This window comes from Nyctibius grandis, chromosome 19 (genome assembly GCF_013368605.1).
Source record: "Nyctibius grandis isolate bNycGra1 chromosome 19, bNycGra1.pri, whole genome shotgun sequence".
Lineage (NCBI taxonomy): Eukaryota > Metazoa > Chordata > Aves > Nyctibiiformes > Nyctibiidae > Nyctibius > Nyctibius grandis.
Genome location: NC_090676.1, coordinates 3538846 through 3563006, shown reverse-complemented (window position 1 = coordinate 3563006; position 24161 = coordinate 3538846). Strand labels below are relative to the sequence as shown.

The following is a 24161-nucleotide window of genomic DNA, read 5'->3' as shown; positions in this document are numbered from 1 at the left end:
GCAGGGCGCGCGGGGCCACCGCCCCTGACTGACAGCCGCGCCGACCAACCGCGTGGGGCGACGGGAGCGCCCGCTGCCGCCCTGCCCCGCCCCGCGGCGGGCGGGGTTCCGGCGCGCGGGGCAGGAAGAGCGGAGCGGCGGGGCCTGCGGGCGGCGGCGGCAGGTACCGGCGCGGGGGGCGGCGGGGCGGGCCGGGCCCGGGCGGCTCCGCGGCTGCTCCTCGGCGGGCTCCTGGGGGCTCGGCCCGCCGCCTGCCTCGGCGCTCGCTGGGGGTCGGCTGCGCCCCGTGCGGGGACGCGGGGTCTCCTGCCGGGGGGCCCTGAGGGGACGCGGCTCGGCCGCCTCGGGGGGGGCCCGGCTGGAGATCGCGGCCTCTGGGCGGGCGGGGAGCGCCGGGGGCGGCCACGGCACGGCGGGCGGCCTGAGCGGCACCGGGCCGGGCAGTGCTGCCGGCCTGTCCCCGCGGCCCGGCGTGCCGCAGCCCCGCTCCCGGCTGGTGTGAGGGGCCCGGGCCGGGCTCCTTGCGGCGGGGCCGGGTCGGGCCGGCCGCTGCCGGCGGAGCGCTCGGATCGGGCAGCGCGGGGGGGCTCGAGCGGGCTGGCAAACGACTGCAGAGTCATGCAGGCCGCCCGCCCGGCCGGCCGGTAAATGCTCTCATCGGGAGACACGGAGCCGCCGCGGGTGAGGCCGGGCACGGCGGGTGCTGGGCTGTGAGGGGGCCCCCGCGCAGGGTTGCTCTGGCACGGCGCAGCCTGCGGTTCTCTGCTGAGATGCTGAAGCAGGAGTCTGAAGGTCAGCATTACAGTGGGGCTTCTGCCAATTAAAACGTCCCTGATCCCGTGAACCGTGATATGAACCGAACAGGGAAGCGTCAGGGGGAAGGTGGTTTCATTTTCAAGTACCTTAGCAGATACACTCCTCTTTACTAGTGGAGCGTCCTGTCTTCATCTGGAGTTCTGCTTTAGCTCTTGTGGATCACCCTGAAATCCCTCAGGCAATGAGACAGGTTCTTTTTGTGGAGCTGACTTGATAAAGACTGAAATTTGATATTGAGAAGAGAGAACATGGGAAGGTTTCTCATGGTGTCTGCTGCTCTTTCTCTCTTTCCAGGATGTCTTCAGGTGCATTATTTCCAAGCCTGGTGCCAGGTTCCCGTGGCTCTTCGAGCAAATACCTGGTGGAATTTCGGGCAGGGAAGATGTCCCTGAAAGGCAGCACTGTAACCCCGGACAAGAGAAAAGGTCTTGTGTACATCCAGCAAACTGATGACTCCCTCATTCACTTCTGCTGGAAGGACAGGACTTCAGGCAATGTCGAGGATGTGAGTATGGTTTTGTGTTCAGTGCTGAGGCATTGTCACGGTCTGTCTTGTTCTTGTTCCGCTGGCACTGCTGAAAGAGCTTCTCTGAGACAAATTAGGATGAGAATGCCACTGTGGCCTGACAGACCTGCACTTCCAAATCCTCTCTGCTCCTCAGAGCAGGTGGAAGAAGGTTTAGGGAGGAGGGCAGAGATCTTTGGGAGGCTAAAAGGAATATTCATGTATTTCCTCAAACCTTTGTTTCAGGATTTGATTATTTTTCCTGATGACTGTGAATTCAAGAGGGTACCTCAGTGCACTACCGGCCGTGTGTATGTATTGAAGTTCAAGGCAGGATCAAAACGACTCTTCTTCTGGATGCAGGTTTGTGGGAAGCCAATAATAAAGGTCTTGGAACAAAATACTTCCCATTTGCCTTGTACCAAGAGCAACTTTCTTGCAGGAGCCGAAGACGGACAAGGATGAAGAACACTGCCGTAAAGTGAACGAGTATCTCAACAATCCCCCAATGCCTGGTGCTTTGGGTGGAAATGCCAGCGGAGGCCACGAGCTCTCGGCGTTAGGAGGTACAGTCTATTCTCTGCTCCTTCACGTGAGAGGCTTTTTTAAAATTTATTTTTTAGAATGAACACTTAATAGTTCCCTAGGAAAAAATTCCTGATGACTGTGGAGGGTGAGTTGGGGACAATGTTAATACCAGAAGTGTAAATGTGCTTTTAGCGAAATAAACTGTGCTGTTATAATAGGTGGAGGCTGAAAGTTAAGACTGCCAGAAGAAATCTCTTTGTTCCCAGTAGATTCTCTGGAGTCTTACCTCTATGAAGCCAAGTTGCATTTATCTTTTATGAGCATCATGAATCAGTAAACACTTGAAACTGTTTTTTTCCGTACAGAATGTGATGCCAATTAATCTCCTGCTGTTTGAGCCGGAGTGCTGTGAAAAAAAAATATGTGAATATGTTGTGTTTCAGAATGTTTTTGTTTTTAGGTGAGGGTGGCTTGCAAAGCCTTCTTGGAAACATGAGCCATAACCAGCTCATGCAGCTGATCGGACCAACGGGCTTAGGAGGACTTGGTAAAATGCTTTAATATCTTTACGCCAAAATGGTATTTTCTCCTGCCAGGTTAAATCTTACCTGACGATATTTTCAAGTAGTGCTGTGGATTTGAATAGCGCTGCTTTCACATGAGAAAGCAAGGCCCTGCCTCAAAGATGAGCTAAGGGGCAAAAATAGGATGCAGGAAATGGAGGGTACCAGGTTCCACACAGCACTCATCTTAGGGCTTGATCTGCAAGGAACGTCAGTTCTGCTCCTTGCTCCACTGAATCTTCTGCTTTTCTTTTCCTGCTTTTTTCCACCCCTCCTCTTCCTCCTAAATATTCACTGGAGCAGGGACTGAAAACCAGGGACTCATCCCTGGTGAATGTCCCAGGTACCAAGCTGTGGAGTTGCTCACGTTGTCTCCGATCCAGTGAATATTTGTGTGCACAGTCAAAAGAGTTCAAGAGGAAGGCTGGAGCGTACCCACCCCACAGCACTCTCTAGGCAGAGGAGTAAGGCTCAGATTAGGGCTTTCTCTCCTGGGCACACTGGGGAGAGCTTGGATCACCACGCTGTTTTTCTGGAGGGGATGAGAGGTGTGTTGGAGTCCCTGCTTTGGTCTGTCCTTAACGCTGTCCGTGCTCCAAGCCCAACAGAGCATTTCCTGAGAAGTCAAACCCTCGAATGGATGTAGGCAAAGTAACACTTAGCAGGTGGCAGTGACTAAGGTTCTGTGCTTAAGCTCCAAAGTCCGTTTTTGTGGATCTGGCTCGTGTCATTTTAGCTTCAGATGCAAATCTCATGTTGGTGGGATGTTCAGATGCAAATCTAATGTTAGCGTTGGAAGATTCTGGATTTTTAGGATATGTTTGGAAAAGATCTTCCTTCTCGAAGCTTCACGTGACTCCTGAGACTGTCTTCCTCTTCGTCTCAACACTTTTTCTCAGCAGCTCTTCTTTGCCTTTATATCTAGCTATAAGACAGCTCGACACGAAGCTCACTACAGTGACGCAAAGAAAACCATCTGCTTGCCTCGGCAAACGGTGGTTGTGGTGAATCTGTGGATCTCTTCCCCCGGTAGCATCTTGTTCTTTTGCATCTGGTTTGCATCTCTCTCAGGACTCTGCCTTTATTGCAGAGCTCCTGCAACAAAGGAGCTTTCTTGCTCCTGGATAAACTTTCCTAGCAAGGACAAACTGAGTAGAGTAGCGTGTGGTACAGCCTGGTTAGCTTCACCCTGCTGTCCCTGTCTCTGTGGAAGCTCTGTGGCTAGTGAACATAAGTTATGGCTCCATGGGAGCGGGTCCTACACAAAGGAGGAGCTGGTGGCTGGTGCTCTCTGTGACCTCAGTGCTCGCAGCTTCAGTTAATCACGTGTTGGCTCATGGAGCGCTTTCATTCTGTCCTCTGCTTGCAGATAGTTCCCAGGAGGTGAGTGATGAATGCAGGTGCTTGCGTAGGGACGTGTATCTAATTAGATGTGGTACAAGGAACCGCTGGTGGGAAGCGTGTGGTAAATGGAGCGTTTGGCTGATGTGGCTCAAAGGAATTGTAGGGTGGCAGTTGGTCACTGACAGCTCCTGTAGACCTAGAAGCCAGGCCTTTCCCCAGCTCTTTTTAGCTGATGTTCTTGAAGCTGCGATAAGTCCTTGGTAGTTGGGATGTGTGGATGAAGGAGGCTGATTCTGATTTCTTTTACATATAGTTGGTTTCCTGGTGGCTGCTCTACTGGGAGCACTTTGTGCATGAGGTTGTCCTTACTTTGCTCTGCCTGCGAAGTGTTTCTGCTGCTGCATCTCTGCGTTAGGTTTGAAGCTGCAAACCCCAGGTGTATGGACAGTGGTGGTGACCCAAAGGCTGCCTCTGTACTTCTGTGAGGCCTTGGCTTTAAAGCTTAGAGAAAAGTTGGATTTTTGGGAACCAGTAGATAAGATAAGGGCTGTGTTACAATGATCGTGTGTATACGGCACAAACTAAACTGATTTTATCCTTGTGTACATCTAAAAATTGAGTAATTTCTAAAATGTGCAACTCTCTCTAAGGCAGTTTTCTAATAGGGATGCAAGATCAGAAAATGAGAGCTGTTTATTTACAGAAGGGGGTGGGGGGTTGGTCTGGGCTCTTTCACTCCCTCCTCCTTTATTTTAGCAAATAAAACATTTCAGGTACAAGAGTGACCTCTCTAGAGCAGAGAGGTACAAAAAACCCAAACACATTTCTAAACCTGTTCTTCTTTTATGTTTATGGAAGGTGGGCTGGGTGCACTGACGGGTCCTGGGCTGGCCAGTCTGCTTGGCAGTGGGGGACCCCCGACCAGCAGCTCATCATCAAGGTAGGATGCCCATCTGGTCTGGGTTTGTGGTATTTTTGTAACATAAAGTTGTCGCTTCTGTGGGAGGCGTCGTGGCCTATTGCAGAGGAAATGGGATGGGAATTAAGATTGTTTGTTACCTCTCTAAAATGAGGGTAGGAGCTCTTCATATTGTAAAGGCTTGAAAAGAAGCTTTTCAAAATACAAGAGGCAAAGCTGTTTTTTTGCAGGGAATTAATTGTCCGAATTCCCTCCTCCAGCTCTCGCAGTCAGTCAGCTGCTGTGACACCATCTTCCACAACTTCTTCTACCCGTGTAACGCCTGCCCCGTCCGTTCCCGCGGCTGCGGCTGTGACCAGTCCGAGCCCCGTACCCAGTTCGGGTAATGGAACCAGCTCAGCCACCAGCCCAACCCAGCCCATTCAATTGAGTGACCTTCAGAACATTTTAGCTACTATGAATGTGCCATCTGGAGCAGGAGGACAGCAAGGTAACGGTGTTCTGACCAGCTGTTGGATCCAGGAGTCCTTTGGAGCTGTTTTACTGTCCTATCCTGTTCCAAATTGGTTTGAAAGGTCTCTTAAATTTTTTGGGGTTCTTTTTTTTCATTTGAGTACTGTTCTTGACTGCTTCAAGAGCCTTATTCTTCAGAACTGAGAGGGGGAGAAGGGGTGCTAGCAGTGTGCTAACTATGTTTCAGTACTTCCCTGACTAATCATTTGATTTACATGACAAGATGTGGTGTTTTGTGCATTGTCTAACAGCCAACTGTTTATTTTTCTTCCTAGTTGACCTGGCAACTGTTCTGACTCCCGAGATAATGGCTCCCATCCTGGCCAACGCTGAAGTTCAAGAACGGTTGATGCCTTACCTTCCCTCAGGGGAATCCCTGCCGCAGACTGCAGAAGAGATTCAGAACACCCTGACATCTCCTCAGTTTCAGCAGGTGGGTGCCTGTCTGTCACGGGAAGGGCAGGTCTCCTTCCCTCTCTCCCCACGCATCACAATTCACCTTGCCCTGCTTTTCAGGTTCCTGACACTGTTCAGAGTAGGAAGTTGCTTGGTAGAAGTGGAAAGGAGGGACATGGTTGAATGGAGCACTAGTTCTTCCTTCCTGCAGTCACCCAAGGGCAGATCAGAATGGTGGTTTTTTTTTTTTCACTTTTTCTTTTGGAATTGGGCTTTACATTTCTCTTTACTATAAATGCTCTCTGGACAATGACAGGAGTAGAAGCAAACATTATTCCCTTGTCAGCAGTCTCCATTTCAAGTAACTGAACACATGGAAGGGAAGATAGATACGCTCACGTTTACAGCACGACATCCCTTGTTTCTCTTGAAACACTAGTACTTAATTCCAGGACCGTCTGTGTGTGATTAAAGCTGGTGTATTACAGGCCAGTTTGAACTAGTTACACTGATTGATTGAAATTGTCAATTTGCAAAATTTCAGTGGCTAAGATGACTGTGCTTAGTTTAAACTATGGCAGCTCCTTTGTGCAGACAAGGCTTGGAAGTGAGGGATGTTTTTAATTGGTGCTTTGATAAAGTATCTGCTAAGTTTTCCATGCACTGAACTGACTGGAGGTGATGTCGCTGTGGTTTGGGGTGTTGCTCAGTCTAGCGGGGCTGAGTTTGTGCTTGCTGGCATCTGGCTGGTTAAGAGCAGACATTGGTCCTCATTGCAGAAGCTGTGCAGGGCCTGTGGTGTAGCAGCATTTTTTTTTTTTTTTTTATAAAAGAGAGCAGCTGCTCCCAGGCTGGCCATACGGTTCCCGCACCGTAACAAGGCTGCTCTCCTCACGTGGGTGATGCTGGAGAAATATGTTGCAAACTTTTTTCCTTGACCCTGTTTACTCCAATTCACAGGCATTGAGCATGTTCAGTGCTGCCTTAGCTTCAGGACAGCTTGGCCCACTAATGAGTCAGTTTGGCTTACCTGCAGAGGCAGTAGATGCAGCAAATAAAGGAGGTAAGTCTTGGTGCTGTTGGGAACACGGTGAAGTGCTTTGGTGGGGTGGTGGGTGGTTTGGGTTTTTTTTTTGCACTGCACACAGCCATTGAATGTGGAATGTGATGATTAGCTCCTGAGTAAGTGTCAGAAGCCAACTCTTGCACTGTTCCTTTTCACAATGAAAAGGCAAGCGGTGCAGGGGCTCCCCAGCAGCCACGGCGTGATGTCAGACGTGCATTTAGAGAAGTCAGGGTTCTGCAGCCAGATGTGCTGAGCAGCCTTGGTGGTGTTTTCTGGATAGAGACGCACACACTCTGGAAACGTCATAGTCACTATGTTCAGGACTGCCTTTTGTTTTGTGGGAGTCTTTAATGAGTCGAATTAAGTGCACAGCTGTGGCCTGTAGCACTAGTGGGAAGGGGGGGTATCAGTTTTCTCTGGTGAGCTTTTAGCATCCATTCCATGACACAAGTAATTCTGGGCTTAGGCTGCCCCTGCAGAGAGTGAAGTGCAGAAAACGCTGGCTATGTCAGGGAGATCCACATGTGTGTTATGTATTAGAGGAGTGTAAGATTTTCTTCCCTGCTAATAGATTCTTACTAAAGCAACGACTGTTTGTTTTCCAAGTAATGAAGCTTAACCTTGTGTGGGCATCAAACTCCATCCCAGAAAGTGCAAAGCTAACTAACTAATGTGTTTAACTTCTAGATGTAGAAGCGTTTGCCAAAGCAATGCAGAACAGTGTCAAGTCAGACCAAAAGGAAGGAGACTCTAAGGACAAGAAAGACGAAGAGGAAGATATGAGTTTAGATTAAGTTATTTGCTCTTCCTTACAGATATTCCTAGATACTAACTTAAGCAACTGCAGTAGAATTACTAACTTCATATTATGCTTATATAAATCTACAAATAAAGGAATTTTCTTTATCTGCCATACTGTTCTTAGTCTATTTAACATGCACTTAAGCAGTACTTGCTCTATTTTCAGGGGAGTTGCTTCCTGTTCAGTTTTGATGCTTTTGACAGCAGAGTGCTCCCACCACAGCTGGCACACCAGGAACTGTGGCAGCAGCTCCTGGCGGTGCTGCCCGAGGGGGAACTGCTTGTGGCAAACACAACTCCACCATCCCTGCTGTGCCACTTCCTGAGGGCGATTATTCCTCTTCCAGTTCTGCATCAGTCTCACAGTTGCTCTTCACCAGTAATGTGAGAGTAACATAAAACTTTATTCGACTCCAAAGTATGTACCAGTTGATTTACAAAGACCTTCTTTAATACTACAACTTAAAAACAGGTCATAATTACATTGGTTGAAGACGGACACGTTAAAAACCCATTTTACAATATTTACCCCTCATAAAAAAACCCCACAATATAATGATATAAGTTATAAGTCCATTTCAGAAGCAAGATTTTGTCCCCAAGTGGCTAGATATATATATACACACACAAATATATATAGGACGTGTAAGTGCACAAGTGAACTAGGTGTGTCTTGGGAGAAAAAGGTTCTTTTTCAAGTGAAGACTGTACTACACCAGGCATGAGCGAGGCTGAGCAGAAGGCAACTGCTGGCCGGGTGGGTGAGGACCAAGTGGCCCCTCACACCCAGCCCGACTCGGAGGTAACCTTTATTTCTTCCCTTTCAAGCAACACCTTCTTGCTTCATGCAACAGGACTTTTGTCAGTGTATCTACTAGCGCTGAAAGCAACCGCAGAGTCAGAGTGGTATTTGTGTCTTTCTGCTTTCCCTCAGCAGCTCCCCTAGCCTATTTTGTTTGGGTTTTTTTTGATTCTTATAAATTAATCTGCTAAGAAGATGCTAATTCTGTGAACAGAATTTTGTCCAGGTTCCCCCTTGCAGAGCTCTTTGTGTAGCAGTGCCAGGTGAGCTGGGACTGCCCTTGGGAGGAGGTTAAATGTATCCCTTGCTTATAAAAAAACACATAAGTGATGGAATTAATCCAGTTTGTCCTAATTGCATTTATTATAAAACAGAAACTGCCTCCAGCCTTTAGCAGAAGACAGTCTGTGACCGATATTAATAGCTTCAAGTGTTCTGTGAACTATATCTATGTGCGTTTTAAGTGTGGGGTAAAGGGAACAGGATTTAGGACACGCTGCACAGCTGCTGGGCGCTTCAGCCCACGCTCTGCAGAGGACAGCTGCTCTTACCACGAGTCCTGTTGCAGATGCTTGACCACCAGGGAAGGACTCAGCCCCGTCTCCACACCCTGCTCCAACTTTTTGGTTATATTTGTGAAAGACGTCCCCGAAGTGCCCCCTTCTCCCCACCTTCCTCCCCTGCCCTCCTTCCCCTTGGATTCGTGGCCCCTCTCTGGTTTTGGCCCCAGACTTGCGCCCGCAGTCACTGGAGATCAAGGATGTCCGACCACAGTTAATGCTATCAAGTAGGTGAGGTCTGGGGCCCGGGGAGCAGTGCAGCTTGCCGTCGGTCAGGCTGGACATGGAGGTGCACTTACTTACAGCACAGGGCAACCCTGAAGGCCCACGGAGCCCCAGACAGTCCTGGCTCGCCGCAGGTCCACGTGGCTCCGGTTAATCACCAGGTTCCTTATACAGCCCACATAAGGAGGGAGGGCAGGTAGCGGTGATGCTGTGCTGGCCTTGTCTGCCTCTGAGGAAGGAACAAGTGAAAGCAAGCGTTAGTCTGGCTAAGGAGAGGGCAGGGGATGAAGTACCTCTGTCCTGCACCTGGAGTAGGATCTCTCTTGGCTTTGGGGTATTTTGTTCCAGGGTATTTTTGTGCGTCTTTCCCAACTCACCTGGCAGCCCTCCCACGGAGAAGGTCGCCCTTGCGCTGGGCGCAGGAGGCTGGCTGGGGCCCACGGTGTAGTTGCCTTCCGTGTCCACATCAACCTGGATTATGTTTTTCCATTTGGTAACTTCAAAAGAAAACAAAGGGTCAGTGCTGCCTCCTCACCCGAAGAGCAAGTCCAGCCCACCTCCTCTGGCACAGGCCAGTGCTGGAGCAGAGCAAAACTCCTGCGAGGGCCAGAGGACCTGGCCTGGCTCTTGGGAAACACCCTGTCCCCTCTGCCCGCCAGAACTGGCAGCATTAACATGATTAATGACTCTTAATGAGGAAATGACTTAACAGCAGCTACAATCTCCCAAATTAAGTGCACACAGGTGGGAGCTGGGGTATAAATACCCGAGGAAGGGCCCTGAGCTCTGCCCAGGAGACGTGGGCTGAGCAGCAGGAGTGGAGCCAAGCGCTGGCCCTCACTACACCCACGATGGTGTCACCTCACCTGCGATGCTGTGCCACTGCCCGTCGCATAGAGATGGGCACGTCACTGATGTGGAGAACTCATCAGCCCCAGCGTTTGCTCTCACAGTCACCTGGTGTGTGAGACAAACCAGTTAGAGCCCAGCGAGCTGAGCGGGACGGGCAGGAGATGGCCGCTGCCTCTGGAAACCTGTGGGGAAGCCACCCTCCCGCTACCTTCGTCTCCTCCAGGTACAGCAGGAGATGGTGGCTTCTCCTCGTGCCGATGTGGAAGATGAGGCCAGAGGCACTGCGGGGCCGGACCTCCAGTGTCACCTCCAAGTCCTGCTCGGTTGCCACTGCATCAGCTGGAAGAAAAATGCTCCTGGTGAGGAAGGGGACGAGGGACCTCCCATGAGACACGTCCCTCCCCACCCCAGGGCCATGGGAGCCAGCCCAGGCTGCTGTGGGGTACCTAGGACGACGGACCCGCCACCCGCAGCGAAGAAGACCCCGCTCTCCAGTGCGCCCTCGTAGCACGGCGTCACCCCGAAGGTGTGTGAGGGGGAACCCAGGGGCCTCCCGTCCAGCTGTGGGTTCCTCAGGCAGCCGTCGAAGCTGGAGGCTGATGCGACCTGTGGAGAGTGGCCACCAGAATGAGTGCGGAGGGGCCAGAAAAGGGCTGGCACAGGGCAATGCCATGGGACTGGGAACTGACTGAGACACAGCCATGCCATGGGACCACCAAGCCCTTACCGGTATGTGAGCCTTGGCTTTTCCAGCCGGGATCCCCCCCACATACAAGGGGGTCTGGGCCACAAAGAGCCCCGCAGTGGCCACTGCGGCATCCTGGGCTCGCAGCCCGTCAATGACCAGCTGGGCTCGGCTCTGGTCTCTGCTGAAGAAGACCTGCAGGGACCAAAGGTCAGTGCCAGGGCTGGGGGCTTCCTGGGTTGGGAGGAGCCCCAGGGCAGCACGACCTCAGCCCGGAGGTTCTGCCAGCCCTGGCTGTGTTTTTGCTGTCCCCTTCACTCCCGTGGGACTGTGGGTGTCCCCTGTGCCACTAGAAAGCGATGCCCAGAGCAGGGCTGCACCAAGCTAACCCCTGCATGGGCACCTGGTGATGAGGGGCTCAAGGAGGACCTGCTGAGCCCAGCCCTGAGCTCACCGTGTGCCACCGCCGGTCCCGGTACTTGTCTTTGCTGCGGATGCGCAGCCGGCGCCCGCCAACATCCACCAGGAAGACAAAGCGCCCGTTGGAGACAAAGAGAGCCATGAAGGTGCCCCGCTCGCCCGCCACGTAGAAGAGCAGCCCGCTGGAGGAGTTCAGCTTCACCTCCAGGGAGAAATGGGACCTGCAGGGACAGGGGGGTGACGGGAGCACCCTGCTCACCCACAGCTGCAAGGGACACCCGCTCTCCAAGCGATGGTCCCCGGGGCCAAGCATGTGTGGGGTGGGCATGGGGTGAGCCTCACCTCCGTCCAAAGGAGGCTGGGATCTCCTCGAACTCCCAGCGACTGCCTGGGGCACCCCCGAAGCGGAAGGTCCCCCCGGCTGCGCGGGGCTGTGGGTGCGGCTGGCAGAGCCCGTCCCGGTCGTGGCGGCGGTCCTTTGAGGCAGGCTTGCCCGGCCCCTGCATGAGATGCACCAAGGAATGGAGTGAGGGGAGCATCGGGGTGGAGGTGCTCAGCGCAGGGGCAATGGTGGCATCTGAGGAGGACAGGGAGGAGCACGGGGGGAGTTGTGGCAGCAGCTGGTACCTTGGGTTTCCGCCTGTCCTTCTTTGGAGTGACTCTGAGCTGCTGCGGCTGCTCGCCCCAGGGACAGCTCATGGTGACGTTGATGCTCTCCACGTTCTGCTGCAGGTCAATCACCATCTGTGGCTCTGCTGTCCTACACACAGGGAGAAGGGGTCCGCGTCACCGGCCAGCCAGGAAGGGGCTGAGCCCTGCTCTCTGCGAGGGGACACGGCAATGCTCACCGCTTGACGAAGACGTTCCCGATGCAGCCGGTGAGGTTGCTGAGGGCACCCGGCTCTGCCGAGCCCCCCAGCTGGAAGAGCGGCCGCCCGTTCTGCCGTCGCTGCCGCCGGCCGGCCCCGGTGCCTGCTGCGGGGTCCTGCAGCTCATCGTCCACGTAGAGCCGGACCCTGCGGGGGACGAGCAGCGTGGGCTGAGCGGGTCCCCGGGGCCATCAGCACGCCAGCTCCCACGCCCCGCCGGGACACGTACCCACGGGCATCGCTGTAGAAGGCCACGTAGTGAGTCCTGGCATCCGCGTAGGCATTCGCAGTGGTGACTTCACTTTCCAGCAGGTTCAAGGTCAGCTGGCCCCTCTGGAGGGACACTTGGCACGTCCCCTCCTGTAGAAAGCATCACCCCATGCTGCTCAGCAGCTGAACCCCAAGGAAGGGCCCATTTCCCCACCACCCTCTAGGAGCTCAGGGTGTAGGTTTCACTGTGGATTCGCCCCTGGCCCCACCAAACCCCCCCACCCCCTTTCCCAAGAGGGCCAGCACCATCCCCAGAGCAGAGGCAGATGTTCCTGCCCTGCTGCTGGGGTCCCCGGGGGCTGTGGGTGCCCACCTGGGTGGCATGGTGGTAGAGCAGCCCCTCGCGCTGGCTCGTCTGGAAGCTGAAGCCACTGTAGAAGTCCCGCAGCCCTGGCACGTCCTTCAGGGCCAGGGTCAGGTAGCCATGGCCGTGGACACTGACTGAGCGAGCCACCTGCAAGGGACACCGTGGAGGTGAGGCGAGCGCCTGGCCCTGGTGTTGCAGGGGTGCTGGGAGGGTGACTGAGGCGCTTGGGTCCTTGCTGGTCTGGCCGGGGTTATGGCCAGCCACGGGGAGCACCTCGCCACAACCCTCCCACACCGAGGACCTGGGGGTTTTGTGCTTGTTTCTGTGTGAACAAGGGGAGATCGGGCCTGTCCTGGGGGTCCTGTGTGCCCCTTCCCTCACAGACCCTCTCCCCAGGCTGCCAGGGCTCTGCGCTTACCAGGAGGTCCGAGGTGCACCCGTAGCTCACGCCGACAGTGCTCATGCGCTTCAGGTCGACGTATTTGCCGAGAGCCTTCAAGCCCTTCATGCAGCCCCGGATGGGCCCCCCCGTGGGGAAGAGCGCTTTCAAGCTGCAGGAGAAGCAAGCAGTGTTATGGGGACAGCCCCAGGCAGGACCCAGCCCTGGGCAGGATCTGGCCCTGCAGCCCTTCAAACAGTGCCTGGGAAGGACCCATGATGGCCATGGGTATCTCCAGTGGGTATCTCCAAGGCTGCTCCAAAGCACCCAGCATGGCAAAGGAGGACTCAGTGACACCCACCAGCACCTCATCCCTCACCAGAGATGATGACCCATCCTCAAAAGCTCACAGTGATGGACAGGAAACCTCCCCCCAGAGCTTCAGCAGGGCCCCAACAGCCCTGGATGTGGCTGAGAAAGGGCCAGGGCCACCACCAGGAACACTGGAGGGGCAGATGTGGACTGTCCCACCCCACCACGGGCTAGACCCACCTGGGGGGCAGCACAGCTGGGGGCACGCCACCCAGGTAGTAGGAGACAGCGTTCTCCAGGGAGTTCTCCTGCTCCACCATGAAGATGGTGAGGCGCTCCAGCCGCACCAGGATGCGCTTCTTGTTGTTCATTTTAAGGAGGAAAATCTGGATCTGGAGACAGAGGAGAAAAATGATCCGCCAGCCTGGGGCAACAAGGTCCATCACAGAGGGAAGCACGAGGTGTCCGGTTCATGGCTCTGAAGAACTTCTTGCAGCTCTCCCCCACCAAAACCAAGGGCCCGAGTGCCCCCTGACCCTCTGGACGAGGAGCCCTCCGAGCAGGCGGCCGTTCCCCCTTACCGCTTTGTTTGTGGTGCTGCTGATGGTGAGGGAGGAGGAGTTGCTGCTGGGTTTTGCCATCTCCAGGCCGGTGCTGAAGTCATAGTAAAGCACCAGCTTCCCGTCCCGGATGGCCAGACACAGGAACTGACCCTGGGGGAGGCAGGACGGACACTCAGCCCCACGTCCTGGTGTCCAGCACACAGCCATGGTGCTGAGCCCCACCTGCCCTTCAGCACCGGTGGGAGCAGGTCCCACTGCCGGTGCCTTGCTGCATCACTGGGACAATTGCTGGGGATTTATCTGCAAACAGCAGCCCTGTGCTGGGGCATAGGGGTGGCACCGCAGGCTGGACACGCTCCTCGCAGCACTGCCTGCTCCAGTGAACCCTGGCCCAGCTCGGAGGCTCTGTGCGTGGGCGCTCGTGGAGCTCAGGGGAGTCCCTCCAGCACCAGACAAGCAATTGCCTCTGCTGTGAGCTCTGGGTCCAGCCATCTCGTGGCTTTTAACAATAGTGCAGAAATGCTGCTCCAGGCAGCAGTGCCACCTCCAAAGCCCTCTTCTCCCCGAGGCCCTGAACTGGGAATGCCTGCAAGTGGGGCTGGGATTGTCCTAGCCCACTGGCTGAGGGGTGAAGGCTCCCCAGGGGAGCAGGCACCTGCCTGATTCTCCAGGAAGAAGAGGATGCCGTTGTAGGAGACCACCCGGATCTCCTGCTCGAAGCGCTTGGTCGTGCCAAACTGGCTTTCAAACTTGATCTCCGCGTAACCGGTGCCATCAAAGTAGGAGCCATCAGTCAACCAGGGGTCTCCTGTGGACTTGGACCTGAGCCACGCAAGGAGAGGCCCAAGGCATCACTCCAAAGCCAACTGCCATGCTTGGGGGCAGCCAAGGGTCAGGGTAAGTGCCACGGACCAGAGCTGCTCCTGGCCTGGGCACGGTGCCCTACCTTGCACAGGGCTTCTCAGCGGTGGTATCCACCTGGAAGGTGCGTTGGAAGTTGTACAGGCTCACCACCTCCTCGTTCAGGGTGTCCAGCTCCAGGCACCCACGGTAGTTGGGATAGTGCAAGGTGGGAGGAGGCTGGGGATGACAACAGACAGTTCAGGCAACTTTGATCCTGGTTTTCCCATGAAATCAAGGGGTTTCCACCCAAGAAGCTCCAAAGGTATCGCTGATACCTCCTAGAAAACCAAGCCTCCCTCCCAGCTGCCTGTCTCACCGTGAAGCTGGAAGGGTAGCCACCCACGTAGAAGACCACGTTGCGTGGGTCGAGGTTGAGCAGCCCTTGCTCCCCCTTGGCCACACTGTCTCCCTTGGTCTCGTGCACCGTCTGCCTCTCCACGATCACTGACATGTGCCCATACTGCAGGATCCTGCAGCAGGGAGGGATGGTCAAGACAAGGGGAGGCCCCCAAAGAGGAGCAAACACTGCCCTCCCTCAGCAAAGGGCCTCCCCACACAGCGAAGACACCAAAAAAGGGTGCTGTGGGAGCCCCCCAGCAGCAGTGCACTGAAAGGACCCCAGCAGCAGTGCACTGAAAGGAGTCAGCACTCGTGTTATCAGCACTGCCACAAGCCTGAATGGACCCTCCATGATGAGCTTCACCTTTTCTCTCCTGCAGGAACCCCCAAGACCCTCCATGCCCTGGTCAGACACCATCTCCCTGCTAGTTTTTTTGAGGTATCATCGTTTTGGGATGACTGGAGAATGGAGTCCACAGCACCTCTGCAAGCTCAGGGCCTGCCTGGGCCATCACTCTCCTACCTGTTGATGCTGATGGTGGCAAACTGCTCTCCAATCTCCTCGTCGACGGTGAGGGAGGCTGGCTCCTCCTTGCCCAGTCTGTAGATCCACTGCACTTTGCGGTCCTTGAGCACGATGCCCAGGTAGTCTCCAGTGGCCTGAATGCAGGGAGAGACAGGGCCACACGCTGGCACTGGGGACAGGCAGGAGCACCAAGCGATGCTCTCCCTGATGCTCCCAGGGCTGTGCTGGCCAAGCACCCCCCTTCGCACCGCTCTCCTCCTCCACCTCCAGCCAGGCCGACGGCTGCCCCCAGGGAGCAGGCAAAGGGAGAGGGGCTGATGTCCAGACGTGATCCCCCATTGATGGTACCGACACGGGCTCCCGCTGCCCTCCTCCTGCCCCCAGCCCTGTCTCACCTCCCGGCTGCCCAGGTACAACACGAACCGCCCCTCCTCTGTCCCGTCCTGCTGGCTCCTGGGCTCGGGGTTTTGGATGTAGAATTTGAGGGATGTATAGGCTGCCAAATCCTGCAGGTTGCTGGGCACCCGGACCTGCACACCTGAGCTGCCGTTGAACTTCATGGGGACTTTCACCTGGAGGGACACAGATCCAAACCCACGGCACTGAAACCGCTGCTGCTGCTGCCTCTCTTGTCACGGCCAGCCCTACCAAGCCTTGCCTGGTGGCCCTAGAGCTCTTCTAGACAGCCCTCCATTTTACATACCACCCTCAGGTAAGCCCTCCTTCACCCCAAGGCCCTCGCACCCCATGCACAGCCCTCACCCTCCCACGAGCCCACCTTGCTGGCAGCGTTCCTCGCCTGCGTGATGAGCTGCCGGATCCGCACGATGTTCTCTGACACGGTGGCGTTCTTGTTCCTCCTGTTCTCCAGGCTGCTCAGCTTCCCCAGCAGCAGCGGGATGGTGCTTTCCAGGCTGGACACTGGGGTTGGAGAGGAGCCAGGGGTTTTGAAGGTTAGTGAAGAAGGGAGATGTAAAGCTCGGGCAGTTTCGAGACTCAGCTGGGAGCAGAGTCACAGAATGATCCCCTAAATCCAGCAGCCTTGATCTGGGGCTGTGAAAATGCTCTAGTGCGTGCAATCTCCTGCAGTAAAGGTATAGGTGATATAGACACTGCAGGGAGAGGAAAAAAATGAAGGGACAGGACTTAAAGCACCCAGTATTGGCTGCTACCTCCCTCTGCTCTTGACCTGGAGCTGCAAAGCACAGCTTCCAAAAGCACAGAGCTCTCTGGGGACATCTGTCCGTGCCCTGGCTCCTGACAGACCCCGCCCTGGTAGCCCAGCAGGCTCAGTACTCACCGGATCTCCTGGCATCCTGGACTGCTTGGTTCAGGTCTTCATTTCGAAGGTCTCCATACTGGTCTTTCCACTCATCCAGATTCTTCTTCATGGTGCTCAGAGTATCCTCCACCCTCGCCGCTGTTTCATTGGCCTCGGCAGCTGCCGCTTTGGCGTTCTGGATTGTCTCCTTTGTGTCCTCTGGAAAGAAAGGAGAAAAATCCCTGGGATGGCGAGGAGAGGGGAGGAAGCACCCTTGGGTCACAGCCTGGGTGTGAGGAAGGGAGCAGAGAGAACCAGTCTAGCTACCCCAGGACAAACCTTGGTCCCTGCCCAGCGTGTCCTGCACAGATTGGAGCTGGTTCAGGAGCTGCTCCTTCTTCCCACGGAGGTCAGCCAGCTTGTCCTTTGCTGCCTGCAGAGTGCCTTTAATAGCTGCAGTTAAAGAAATGTGTATGTTGTGTGTTGGACCTCTGTCCAGCCTGAAGGACATCACACCCTGCAACGAGCCTCTCTCACCCTCGTTGAGCTTCCTCTGCTGTCTCCTCACAGCCTCCTCCAGGTTGCTGCTGTTCCTCTTCAGCTCTTTAGAGATGGCCCCGAGATTCTCTGATATGACACTCTGTAAAACAAACGTGCAGTGCCTGGGAGTCTGGAGGGGAATTCCAGCCTCCGGCCCTGACTACACACAAAAATGCTCATTCAGACAACTGCAGCGGGGTGTGATGGAGAGACCCAGCACCTGCCCCAGACATAGCAGAGGCTCTGCTCGCTGGCACAGAACCAAGTGCTCACGCTTCAGAGGGAAGGGGCAGCAGAGCCCCACATGTGGGTGTGAAAAGCTGGAGAACCCTTGAGGGAGCTTGGCTTTTGCTCATCTTGACGGGGCTCCCCACAGCACGTACCATCAAAGCCTTGCCCGCGGCCTCGTCAGCATCGTGGGCTGCTCGCTCGGCTTTTTTCACAGCTTCAATGATGCTGGCGTAGGCGTTGGAGGCATCGATCGCCCGCTGGATAAAGCCATCCTGGTTTGTGCCCTGGATAATGCTGCGTTGGAAGACAAAGCCATCAAGTCCACAGAGACTGCTCAGACTAGGCTCTTGCCCATGCCCCGACAGACAAACCCCTTTGGGTTCCTCATTGCACGTTCTCCAGGATAAAGTTTTGGAGATGGCACCGCGCTGCTCCCCTGCCACGGCGTGGGGCTGCAGTTTCCCATCCCCAGCTCTGGTAGGAGATGGCCTGACTACGGAGTGTCAGGACCGGTGCCTCACCTAGACAGGTTCCTTGCGAGCTCATCCAGGAGCCGGGCATGCTCCTCCGCCTGCTCCACGATGGGGATCTTGCTGCTGGCTGGGGAGAACTTCTTGACCCGCTCAGTCAGGGGCAGCTTTGCCCCATCCAGGTGGGCTGCCAGCTTCTCGTACGCCTGCAAAGGACACACATCACTCCTGAGGGCCGCCACCCCCTCGCACTCTGCCCATGCCTAACTATCTCCATCACTCACCTCCTTTGCATGCTCCATCTTCTGTAGGAACTCGGAGACCTGGGCCAGGGAGTCCTTGGCCATCCTCAGGGTCTCCTGCACCAGCGCATACTGCTTTTGGAGTTCACGGCTCTTTTGCTAGACACACAGACGCAGGGTTAGGCACTGGCAGGGCCGGGGTAGGTCCCCCCTCACCGCATGGCAGTACGGGACCACCTGGTGAAGGTCTACCTGACTCTCCTCCAGGTTGTTGCGGTTCAGGCTGTTCAAGTCCTCCGTCTGCCTGGTTTTGTTCACGGCCTCGTTGAGGGCGTCGCGGAGATCCATCAGCTGGGAGCTGTGCTGTGCCAGCCGGTCCCGGATGCTGCTCACCAGGTCCTGGTTGGAGTCCCAGCGGGCGTGCAGCTCGCTCTTCACCCGATGCAGCACTGAGGATGGAGGAGACGAGAACTGTTGCTAATTCACCCGCCTGTGTTCAAGGGCTCTTTCTGTGCTTGCCTGTGGAAAAGCCTGGTTCTGGTCTCACTTGGCAGGTATCAAGGCCAGAAGCAACCATCTTCCCTCCCTCTTTCAGCCTGGACAGCAAAGGATCTCATCCAAAATTGTCTCCAAACCCTTAGTGCTGGTGAAAGGGATGAGATCTCTTTCAGAAAGACACCCAGCCATCCCTGAAAGGGTCCAGATGGCGGAGAAACCTCACCTGAGACCTCTTCCAGTGCTTGATTACTCCCACTGTGAAAAATTAACTTATTTCTAGCAAGGGCCAGTTTATAATTCCCCTTTCAGCTGCCTGTTAACCAGCAGCGCTTGCTCCCCGCGGCACCAGCATGCCCAGCGATGCAGTGGGGCTTTGTGCGGGAGCCCGATCCAAGCCCTTGCTCCTACAAGGGATATCCTCAGTACGGCAGAGCTGCTGAGGGTGGGGGGCTGCTGGCTGTTACGCTGGGCCCCTTTCCTGGGACAGCGAATATGAAGAAACATGGGGTGACTTGTTTGCATCCACGAGGAACGGATACATGACGGTAACTCCTGGTTCTATGGGTTTGGTTATCAAACAGAACTACCAGCTAGGAAAATCTGCTCTGTAATTCACCTTAAGGGAATAGGAACCATCAATGCAGTGTCACAGGGACCCTAAAACTACTGTAAAACTTGTTGGGAGTGCCTGTTAACAGACCTCTCCAAACATGACTGTGACATGTGCCGTGTTCATGGGCTCCACACCAGGCTTCGAGGAACGGCCAGCCCCAGCCCTGTCCCCTGCCACTGAGCCAGACTCACACTTCTGAGCCTCTTCGTGCTCGCGCCTTGCCAGCTCCTCCTGGCTGCCCAGGCTCCGCTCCTTCATCTCCCTCAGCATTCTTTCCACCTCGGCCATCTTCTGCCGGAACTCCTCAGTGGAGGTGGTGCTGGCGTTGGCTGCCCCAAGCCTGGCCATCTGCCGCACCAAGTCTGCAGAGAAACCCAGACCCCCCGTTAGCACTGACCAGTCCAGGTCCTTCCTCATCCCCTGAGATCCTGCCTCTCTTACACCCCCCCCTCAGCAAGCTGCAGCCAGCTTTCACACAGCACTCGGGCACCCGAATTGCTCGAGGTCACTCCGCGGTACCGCCCCACATCTCTGTCCCCTTGGCTGTTACAGGAACGCACGCTACATCCCAAGCATCTTTTTGCAGCTTTACCTCCTCTCCTACATCCAGTCACTCCCTGTTTCGCTGAATCTCTCCTGAAGCAGCAGTGCAGATTGATCCAATTTTATACAGTTTAATAACATTTGTGCAAATTTAATGTGTCTTCTCCAAAGTTTGTGTTTAGCCAACCAGCTGGGACTCACAAGGAGCCTGGTCTACCTGAACAGCCAGAATTCTGGAGGCATCTCCGTTACATTTGTTTCTCCCCTTGTTTTCTCCACGGCTCGCTCTAAGTGACGCAGCACTGTTTGAAAGCAGGAGCATGGCACTCCCAGCAGGAAAACCCCACAAAGCAGAGACCCTCCTGTACCCACCTGCAATGCCTTTCTGAATGCTCTGGATATGCAGCAGGAGCTGCTCCCCCCTCTGGTGAGCCTCCCTCGTGTGCTGCTCGATCCGGGTTGCTTCTCTGTGAGTCATTGTCATCTACAACAAAAACCACCGGCTTAGCTGAAGTATGGGATTACATTTTATGTGATCTATCAGCAGGGAAGACGTTCCCAAAAGGCACGTAAGGCTTGGGAATGTGCAGCTTTTGAGGTCCTTGACCCATGTCTCCTCCAACGGCCTGCCCTGTGCTGCTCACCTATGATGCCTTTAGTGATGCTCTTATTTAGCACCTTCAGAGAAGCACAAGCAACAAACGCAGCTCCAATGCAACAGGCTCTGGAGCCTGAAACAGTCCTAAGACCACAGAGGACAGCACTGTCCTGCGGTCCTAACACGGGAGAAGCCCTAGAGCCTGGAGCCAGGCCCACCTGGGTCCTGACCAGGACACAAGAGATGGAGGGCTGCAGTTTGGCCATTCAGAGCGTAGACACACGTGGACGTACGTATACACAGAGGCAGTTTGTCCATGTAGCTGCCTGGGGACATACGTCATCAAATAGAGACCTTGCCCTCTCCCTTAGATTAAGAGCAGGCAGTTTATAAATCAAATCAAACCTTGCTCAGTTTATAAGTTCTCTGAAGACACAACTGATTTTTTTTCTACTTGCCAAAGGCGTTGCTGTACTGAGGCCTCCAAGGACTATTACAATAAAAAGGGTCGACTCATTTGACCCAGGCTCTTCCTGCCACAGCATGGATACATCCAGGATGGACCTGGATGTTTATGTTCCTTCCTCAAGTGCTTCTTCTATAAATGACATTTTATTGAATTTATTTTTACTGTTTAAAGTTGGAGTTGCCTCAAAAGCAAGTAATAAATCAAGAAACAACCATCAATATCATGAGATGTTTCACACTCCTCCAAGGGAGGAATGCAGGTAAGGTAGCTTGAGCATCTGAGAAACACCCTGACCCCTAAGCCTGGTGCTGCCTGGGCAGGAGACCCATCCTGCCTGAACTAGGCTCCTCACAGCCTTCAGAGCCCTCATTTTAGGTAAAAGGAGACTCATGCTCTGGCAAAAGAAGATGGAGAAATACCCTACTTTGTGCTGCAGCGCGTTCAGGTCCTGTGTGAGGTCCACGTTCTCATCCTCCAGCTCGTCAGCCCTTTGCCTGACCTTGTTCATGGCTCTCCGGTACTCACGCAGCTGGTTCTGGAAAAAAAGAGAGCCAAAATCAGGCAACGGGCCAGGAAACACGGGCAGAAAGCGATGTTAAACCTTCCACGTACAGCAACAGTCGCCATAGTGCTGTTGAGACCGTGGAGGCGAGCCCAGGCGACGGAGCTGGCGTTGAGGTTGACCAGCTGGCCACGAATGGAGGGGAAGGACGTCTCGATGCTCTGCAGATCCTCCAGCAGCAGCAGGACGCAGCTGTCGCACACTGCCAGGGCAACGGGGCGGTCAGCACAGGGCCCGTGCCCGGGGCTTCCCTCGCCTCCTGCCCCAGGACTGTGCGATACAGACCTTCACACCTCATGCTGTCCGGGCCGTTCGCCACGGGGATCTCGTAGTCGTGCGCGCAGACGTTGCACTGCTTCCCTGTCAGCCCGTTGGAGCACGTGCACTCCCCGGTGCGCGGGTCGCAGGAGCCCCCTCTGCACTCACACTCTGCCGAGGTTAATCACAGGGAAACACCCGCGGCATCATTTTGTGCTGTTGCCACCCCGGAGGGAAGGGAAGGGGTGGGTTTATTTCAGCTGTGCAATTGCATCCCTGCTCATCTATGCGCCGCTGCTGGGGGTTGCGCTGTGCAACCCAGCTACGTGCCCAGGAACTCAGACAGCACTCGGGTGTTTTCATAGAATCACAGAATGGTTTGGGTTGGGAGGGACCTTAAAGACCATCCAGTTCCAAGCCCCTGCCACGGGCAAGGACACCTTCCACCAGACCAGGTTGCTCAAAGCCCCATCCAACCTGGCCTTGAACACTGCCAGGGAGGGGGCACCCACAGCTTCTCTGGGCAACCTGGGCCAGGGTCTCACCACCCTCACAGCAAAGAATTCCTTCCTAATATCTAATCTAAATCTCTCCTCTTTCAGTTTAAAACCATCACCCCTCATCCTGTCACTCCATGCCCTTGTAAAAAGTCCCTCTCCCGCTTTCCTGTAGCCCCTTCAGGCACTGGAAGGTGCTAGAAGGTCTCCCTGGAGCCTTCTCTTCTCCAGGCTGAACAGCCCCAGCTCTCAGCCTGTCTCCATAGCAGAGGGGCTCCAGCCCTCTGAGCATCTCCGTGGCCTCCTCTGGACTCGCTCCAACAGCTCCGTGTCCTTCTGATGTTGGCGGCCCCAGAGCTGGATGCAGCACTGCAGGGGGGGTCTCCCGAGAGCGGGGCAGAGGGGCAGAATCCCCTCCCTCGCCCTGCTGGCCACGCTGCTGGGGGTGCAGCCCAGGACACGGTTGGCTCTCTGGGCTACAAGCGCACGTCGCCGCTTTAACATTTCCACCTTTAAAACTTCAATTACCACTCGTGCCACCAACACCTTGTCCCGCTCCTCCCCGCGCGGGACCCGCCGCCGGGGCCGCAGGACTCACTGGTGCAGCCGCTCTCGCCGAAGCCCCAGTAGCCCGGGGCGCAGTGCTGGCACCGTACGCCGCCGACGCCGGGCCGGCACCGGCACTGGCCGCTCTGCGTGTGGCAGCTGCTCCCCAGGGCGCCCACGTCGCAGTCGCACCGCCGGCAGCCGGAGCAGCCCTCGAAGCCGTAGTACCCCTCCTAGGGGAAAGCAGAGCAGTGGGTGCCCCGTTGGGCAGGAGGGCAGGCGTGTGTCCCTCCTGGGGCAGGCTGAGCCCGTGCGGGACCTCCCTCTTGCTTTCTAGGAGTGTTTTGATCAGCACAAAACTCGTATCAACATGGCAAAGACGTGGAGCCCAGACACACCCCAGCGTTGCCTTGCAAACCCGCCCTGGCCCTGCAATGCCCACGCTAGATGTGGGCAGGGAAACGGGGTTTATCGCAGCTACTGCCTGGGCTGCAGCTGAACGCTGACTCTACCATTCACTGCGGATCTTTAACAGGCTTTTGCCACGCTCGGGCACATCACGCAAATCCCAACGTAACCACCTGGCTGCCAGCACTGCTCTGCTCACAGGCCTGGGGCCGCCACACCGGGGCTGCCCCCCGTCCCTGTGCCCGGGGCAGGCCCTGTCCCCGCGCACGCGGCCCTCACCTCGCAGCGGTCGCAGTGCTGCCCTGTCACTCCGGTCTTGCAGAAGCACTGGCCCGTTTGTGGATGGCACGACTCCGTCCCACAAGGTGAACAGTTGCACTCTGCCAGGGAAAAATGCACCCAGTTACATGCCAAGGAGACTGCTCAGCCACTCACAAACCTTATTCCTGACAGGGAATCCTATTTCTTCCTTATCTTTCACCGTCAGAGCAAAGACAGAGCCTCTCTCCTCTTGGATTTAGAATCATAGGATCACAGAATGGTTTGGGTTGGAAGGGACTTTAAAGCTCATCTAGTTTCAACCCCCTGCCACAGGCAGGGACACCTTCCACTAGACCAGGTTGCTCCAAGCCCCATCCAGCCTGGCCTTGAACACTGTCAGGGAGGGGGCACCCACAGCTCCTCTGGGCAACCTGGGCCAGGGTCTCACCACCCTCACAGCAAAGAATTTCCTCCTTATATCTAATCTCAATCTCCCCTCTTTCAGTTTAAAACCATTCCTCTTCGTCCTATCACTCCTTGCCCTTGTAAAAAGCCCCTCTCCAGCTTTCCTGTAGCCCCTTCAGGTACTGGAAGGTGCTAGAAGGTCTCCCCGGAGCCTTCTCTTCTCCAGGCTGAACAGCCCCAGCTCTCTCAGCCTGTCTCCATAGCAGAGGTGCTCCAGCCCTCTGATCATCTTCGTG

At 55.4% G+C, this 24161-nt stretch overlaps 2 protein-coding genes across 4 annotated transcripts in view; one reads left to right on the top strand and one right to left on the bottom strand.

Moving 5' to 3' along the window:
• The first annotated feature begins 88 nt into the window (after positions 1-88).
• ADRM1 (ADRM1 26S proteasome ubiquitin receptor) lies at positions 89-7563 on the top strand. Of its 3 annotated transcripts, none has more exons than XM_068416372.1 (10): positions 89-163; positions 1111-1321; positions 1568-1684; positions 1764-1887; positions 2310-2396; positions 4615-4696; positions 4936-5165; positions 5464-5621; positions 6545-6647; positions 7338-7563. In XM_068416372.1, exons 2-10 carry the CDS (start codon positions 1112-1114, stop codon positions 7442-7444), a joined length of 1218 nt encoding a protein of 405 aa, XP_068272473.1. In that variant the 5' UTR covers positions 89-163; position 1111; the 3' UTR covers positions 7445-7563. The 3 variants fall into 3 exon arrangements, with proteins under 3 accessions (XP_068272473.1, XP_068272475.1, XP_068272474.1); XM_068416373.1 differs by lacking the exon at positions 89-163 and adding an exon at positions 532-792; XM_068416374.1 differs by lacking the exon at positions 2310-2396.
• Positions 7564-7863: 300 nt separating this feature from the next.
• The window catches only part of LAMA5 (laminin subunit alpha 5), an 89644-nt gene continuing 73346 nt past the window's right edge, over positions 7864-24161 (bottom strand). The window contains exons 46-80 of the mRNA XM_068416017.1: positions 23479-23579; positions 22844-23024; positions 21776-21919; positions 21541-21692; positions 21353-21463; positions 20234-20345; positions 19510-19680; positions 18460-18656; positions 18250-18366; positions 18017-18171; positions 17648-17789; positions 17262-17364; positions 17064-17177; positions 16764-16943; positions 16242-16384; positions 15859-16035; positions 15461-15597; positions 14915-15068; positions 14642-14775; positions 14355-14517; positions 13714-13845; positions 13373-13524; positions 12860-12992; positions 12448-12588; positions 12094-12224; positions 11844-12011; positions 11623-11755; positions 11338-11495; positions 11030-11216; positions 10618-10770; positions 10337-10496; positions 10099-10229; positions 9905-9995; positions 9416-9535; positions 7864-9267 (exon numbers count right to left, since the gene is read on the bottom strand). Coding sequence (XP_068272118.1) covers positions 9113-9267; positions 9416-9535; positions 9905-9995; positions 10099-10229; positions 10337-10496; positions 10618-10770; positions 11030-11216; positions 11338-11495; positions 11623-11755; positions 11844-12011; positions 12094-12224; positions 12448-12588; positions 12860-12992; positions 13373-13524; positions 13714-13845; positions 14355-14517; positions 14642-14775; positions 14915-15068; positions 15461-15597; positions 15859-16035; positions 16242-16384; positions 16764-16943; positions 17064-17177; positions 17262-17364; positions 17648-17789; positions 18017-18171; positions 18250-18366; positions 18460-18656; positions 19510-19680; positions 20234-20345; positions 21353-21463; positions 21541-21692; positions 21776-21919; positions 22844-23024; positions 23479-23579 — 5033 coding nt within the window. The 3' untranslated portion in view covers positions 7864-9112. The remainder of the gene's footprint in view (positions 9268-9415; positions 9536-9904; positions 9996-10098; positions 10230-10336; positions 10497-10617; positions 10771-11029; positions 11217-11337; positions 11496-11622; positions 11756-11843; positions 12012-12093; positions 12225-12447; positions 12589-12859; positions 12993-13372; positions 13525-13713; positions 13846-14354; positions 14518-14641; positions 14776-14914; positions 15069-15460; positions 15598-15858; positions 16036-16241; positions 16385-16763; positions 16944-17063; positions 17178-17261; positions 17365-17647; positions 17790-18016; positions 18172-18249; positions 18367-18459; positions 18657-19509; positions 19681-20233; positions 20346-21352; positions 21464-21540; positions 21693-21775; positions 21920-22843; positions 23025-23478; positions 23580-24161) is intronic.

What these genes read in the sequence shown, in the direction of transcription:
- ADRM1 (XM_068416372.1), top strand. Translation starts at nt 1,112, where the DNA reads ATGTCTTCAGGTGCATTATTTCCAAGCCTGGTGCCAGGTTCCCGTGGC. An exon ending in CTTCAGGCAATGTCGAGGAT is followed by an intron (nt 1,322 to 1,567) that starts GTGAGTATGGTT and finishes CCTTTGTTTCAG; the next exon opens with GATTTGATTATTTTTCCTGA. An exon ending in CGAGCTCTCGGCGTTAGGAG is followed by an intron (nt 1,888 to 2,309) that starts GTACAGTCTATT and finishes TTTTGTTTTTAG; the next exon opens with GTGAGGGTGGCTTGCAAAGC.